Genomic DNA, 5,006 nt, shown 5'->3' with positions numbered 1-5,006 from the left:
AGGTTTAGATTAAATATTAGAAAAAAAATCTGCCCTGTGAGAGTGGGGAGGCCCTGGCACAGGTTGCCCAGAGAAGCTGTGGCTGCCCCTGGATCCCTGGAAGTGTCCAAGGCCAGGTTGGACAGGGCTTGGAGCAACCTGGGCTGGTGGAAGGTGTCCCTGCCCATGGCAGGGGGTGGAATGGAATGAGCTTTAAGGTCCCTCCCAACCCAAACCATTCCATGATTCTATGATTCTAAGTATTGTGAACTCTCTGTCCCTTAAGATTCCACCTCTGGAACATGCAAATGCAGGGGGAGAGCACATCTAACTGAGGAGAAGGGGGAAGTTCCTGGGCACACTTGTTTATCTGGGCAGAGAGTGACACTGTGCTGGTCTCACCTGCAGTGAGCTGGCTGTGGAGGCTGATGGTCCAGGAACATCCATAATGGGATGTGAGTCCTTTATCTGGGTGAGTGTGTGGAAAAGGGTCTCCTGGAGAGGTGGGTGTGTGGCTTCACCTTCCCCTTTTGGCCTGTGGGTGATGCTGGGGAGACTTGGAGGGGCCATGGAGCTGCAGCCCAGCCCGGGGCTGTGGGAGCCTGTCAGCAACACTGCCCCAGAGCCAGGCACAGTTATTTTGGTTTGTCTCTTCCCACAAAAATAGCAAGTGCAGAGACTTGCTGTCCTGAGGCTCTGGCCGTGCTGAGTTCCTCACTCAGGGCTGAGGGCAGGGCAGCAGCAGTGCTGGTGTGGCTGTGCTGACTCAGCTGCCATCCAGCCTAGGGAGCTCAGGGGAGATCAGAACCACACACACTCTTATTCCAGGCTTTGCTGATCTCATCTGAGGGGATGAGACACTTTTGAGCAGGTGCTGAGTCCTTGTGCTGTGGAGGTAGAGCTGAGGAGATCACTACGTTACTTTGTGCTTTCATGTTTGCCTGGCTGATGGTGTTTTGTCCCAGTTAGAGATCTTTTCATTAAGGTAAAGAGTTTGTGTGTTAGGTTTGACCGTTTTGCTTGAATCAAAATAAAATTCCTGGTGTTGTGTCCCTGTGAGTGCTGGGTGAGCCCTGGGGTGGGTGTTAAAGGTGGAAGGAGGAGACTCTGGATTTGCTGAAGAAGTCCTTGGGTCCTTCAGGTCTGCTCACATGGGGAATTGTCTGAATTGGCTCCTCTTACCCTGAGTGATCCCCCAAACCCGTGTTGTTTTCCAGGGCTGCTCTGCAGAGCCCAGGTGGGCTCCAGTGGGCACAGAGGGTGGTGAGGAGCCATTTGGATTTGTGCTGACGAGGAGGAGCATCAGTGACTCTCACAGGCTGTGTCTGCAGGAATCAGTGCTCCCTCACTGCCTTCAGGGTGTTTGAGCTTTGATGGGTGTTGGACTGGCAAATTGGGATAACTCTGCACGTACCTTGACTACTGGGAGAGCATTTTGGGGTGGACGAAAAGAGTCTGTGGAAGTGTTTTTAACTTGCTTGCTGGCTGGAGCTGTGCACCCAGAGAGGCCATTTCACAGGTCTGATTTTCATGTCTGTTTTTAAGAAACAGCAAAACCTGTCCCCAGAGCAAGTATGAGATGGGAGACTTTGCTGTTCCCTGTGCTGTGTAGCTGGAGGAGCTCTGGTTTCCCCTCTGTCCAGTGCAGAGCTGGGACTATTTTGATAACAAGCTGTGACCTGGGACACTGGTACTGAGAAATGTGGCCTGGGCTCTCTGTCCTCATCCTGCTTCCTGGGGAGAAACCTGCCTGGGGATCCCGGGGGATTAGTGGCAGAAAGTGAGAGTAGAGCTGAGCTGCTGGCTTAGCTCTGCTCAATTACCACGTGTGCTTAATTCCTCTCAAACACATGTGTAGTGTCACAGGAGGACAGTAGGGTCCCACACCTGACTGGACAGCTCACCTTTAGCCTCTGTTCAGACAAACCTGGCATTCCTGTTCCTAGTTGGGATTACAAAGTGTTGGTAAAGTTGTAGTAAACTTGTGTTGCCCACATGGTTCCAAGCTCCATCACCTGCTTTCATCAGTGCTGGGTATGACCCTGTGCTGTTCTCTGTCCTGAAAACCAGATTTCTGTGCTCACCCCCTGTATTTGGTGACTGTGGTTGGTTGATATTCTTTAAGAAAAAAATATAAAAATCTGTATAAAACTATCTTTTGTGTTTAGGGCAATATCATGAGATACAGAAATTATATGAGTGATGAATATATGGGGATTGGATTGTTTTCTTGGCTCTGTGATGAGGGGGTCTGTCCCCTGTATTTTAAACACTGGGAAAACTCCCCAAAATGGACTTGGGCTGCTTGGGGAGGGAGTTGGTGACTCCTTTTGCCCCCCTGCTTGGCGGTTCCTGGGAGGAGAGAGGGTGAAGGCCACGCTGTGATTCAGGAGCAGATTCCAGGCTGGCTTAAGGTGGTTTTGGTGTTCATGGCACTAAAATCCAGGAATTCACTGGATGGATCAGTGCTGGTATCTGTACCAGGGCCAGCTTACCTACCAACTGTGTTCAGAGGTGTCTGGTTCCTTTGGCTGGGGCTGAAGACAGCACAGCAAAAAAAATGGGAATTGATAAGAAAAGTGGAAAAGATAAAATGTAGGTTTGCTCCATGTGCAGCTGTGATGTTGTCCCTGGAGAGGCCCTGGCTCTCCCCATGTTGGCTCAAAGGGTTTTCAGCAGAACTTAAAAAACCAAAATCTAACCAAAAAACCAAACAGGCACAAGATTAACCAGACAAATAAAACCTCCTCCACCAAGGGAAGGGGGATGATGGAAAGTAAATTTTCCATCTGGGAGAACGACAGCTGAAGGTGCCATGTGGAAGATGGTCAGTGCTGCACAAAATGTGCTGGAGCACAAGTCTGATGAGGAGCTGAGGGAGCTGGGGGGGCTCAGCCTGGAGAAAAGGAGGCTCAGGGGGGACCTTCTGGCTCTGCAACTCCCTGACAGGAGGGGGGAGCTGGGGGGGGTCGGGCTCTGCTGCCAGGGAACAAGGGACAGGAGGAGAGGGAATGGCCTCAGGCTGGGCCAGGGGAGGGTCAGGTTGGATATTGGGAAAATTTCTTCATGGAAGGGGTGGTCAGGCACTGGCACAGCTGCCCAGGGCAGGGGTGGAGTCACCATCCCTGGAAGTGTTCAAAAAAACATGTGGATGTGGCTCTGGGGACACGGGTTAGTGTGGACACGGTGGTGGTGATGGGTTGACAGCTGGACTTAAAGGTCTCTTTCAACCTGAATGATTCTGTGACTGAGTCTATGAAAAGTTGGGGACAAGTGCCTATAACAAGAAGAAGGAGGAAATTATCAGGTCATAGGTTTAAATGGAGCAGGAATAATTAATACTTTGTTCAACACCCAGTTAAATTGTGGCACTCGCTGTGGGGAGCCAGAAAATCCAGAGAGACTCAACAGGTTTGGGCACAGTTTCATCTCTTGGGTTACAAGCTCTAACTCTCTGTGTGCAGAATGTGACCCAGGAGGTCCTCAGGCAGCACAGCACTGTAAGTGAAGGAGCAGTGCCCAGAGGAACCACTGCCTGTGCCCTGTCCCGTTATCTTGTTCCCAAAATACCAGTTACACCTTGCTTGCCAGGGAAGAGATGGAATTGCCTGAGCTGACCTCGTTCAACCATCCTGGGAAGGATTCACTTTGAAACCAGCACCCTGTGGTGTGGCTCTGGGATTTGGGATAACCAGATTTGACTGCTTGGGTTGTCTGGTTATTCTTCCTGCCTTAATCCATTGCTCTCTTCTCGGCAAACAGGGCAACCTTTTGGACTGCAGGAGAATGGGAGGTCTGAGTGGTGCCAGGGGAAGGAGGAGGGTTGTTGTTGTTGTTGGTGATGCCTTCTACCCTGGTCCTGGGGTGAGTTTCTGCTGCAGCAGAGTGGAAAGGGAAGATCCAGCTCTGGAGAGGAACACTGGAGCCGTGTTCCCCACCCCAGGGTTGTTGTGCAGTTGGGTGGGTGAGACCCAAGGGACAGCTCAAGCCAGCAAGTGGTTCCCCTTCAGTGTCCTGGATCCAGCCTTTATAGTGGCATTAAAAAATAACCATCATGAATTATTCCTCGGCTTTCCCTTTAATTGCTCTAGTGATAATGTCACTTTTGTTGCTTGATTTATCAGGGCTGCTTTTTGTCCTTTTTCCAAGTTTGTTTGCAAAAGCTGTTTTGACTTGGGCCTGTGACACTGCAAAGCATCTGCCACCTTCCCTGCCCTGCTCTGTGAATTATCCCCTTGTTGTCCTCCCCTGGCCTCCCAGAAGCTCCTGGCCAGGTGGCCTTGGTTTGTGCCTCTGCTCTGGCTGTGGCAGGACAGGACAATCCCTGTCATTGTTGTCCTTGTGCCCTCGACTCCAGCTCATCTCTGGCTGTAACAGTCCTGCTATTTCCAGCTCTTTGGACAAAGCTCTTTCCCTTTTCCCCTCCTCCTGTGAGTTCCTCCATCACTGTGAGCTGTTTTCCCTCTGCTGGAGAGCTCCTGTCTGGAGGCACTGACTGCCAGCTCTCTGTCACCTTGCTCTTCTAATTGCCTCTTTACCTTGGAGTCTTGATTTTCCCAGGATAGCTGGCTGCTGTTAACTATGCCAGGAGCTGCTGCCATGGGAAATAGAATTGACAGTGCTGCTGAGATGGAGCTCTTTGCTTGGGTTTCCTGCTCTCAGTGATTCCTGTTTCCTCTCAGTGCCTTCTGTGCTCACTTGTGTTCCCTCCTGCAGTGCCAGGATGCTCTGCCCCTCCATATCCCTGTTCCCTTGGATCAGGATGGGTTGCTCCATCTCAGCCACCACCAGTGAGCTGCAGCCAACCCTTCAGCTCCTCCTGGCTGACCCAGGCCAGGAAGGCTCTGCCCAGGGATCTGGACAGGCTGGATCCAGGGGCCCAGGCCAGAGGTGTGAGGGACAACAAGGCCAAGTGTCAGGTCCTGCCCTTGGGTCACCACAACCCCATGGAATGCTCCAGGCTGGGGCAGAGGGGCTGGAAAGCTGGAAAAGGCCCTGGGGGTGCTGGTGACAGTGGCTGGACACGA

The 5,006-nt window shown here is 51.8% G+C and overlaps 1 protein-coding gene across 3 annotated transcripts in view; it reads left to right on the top strand.

Moving 5' to 3' along the window:
* The window catches only part of OSBP2 (oxysterol binding protein 2), a 44,910-nt gene that overhangs the window by 28,241 nt on the left and 11,663 nt on the right, over positions 1 to 5,006 (top strand). Inside the window, exon 4 of one of the 3 annotated variants that reach the window (XM_017837485.1) lies at positions 3,742 to 3,896. The exons of 1 other annotated variant lie outside the window; for it this stretch is intronic. In XM_017837485.1, coding sequence (XP_017692974.1) covers positions 3,742 to 3,821 — 80 coding nt within the window. In that variant the 3' untranslated portion in view covers positions 3,822 to 3,896. Of the gene's footprint in view, positions 1 to 3,741; positions 3,897 to 5,006 lie in introns of those variants that run through there. One more of the 3 variants, XM_017837487.1, reaches the window with a different exon arrangement.

Source organism: Lepidothrix coronata, unplaced genomic scaffold (assembly GCF_001604755.1).
Source record: "Lepidothrix coronata isolate B3197 unplaced genomic scaffold, Lepidothrix_coronata-1.0 Scaffold305, whole genome shotgun sequence".
In the NCBI taxonomy this organism is placed as follows: domain Eukaryota; kingdom Metazoa; phylum Chordata; class Aves; order Passeriformes; family Pipridae; genus Lepidothrix; species Lepidothrix coronata.
The sequence above is the reverse complement of the archived record's forward strand: the minus strand, read 5'-3'. Positions and strand labels throughout refer to the sequence as shown.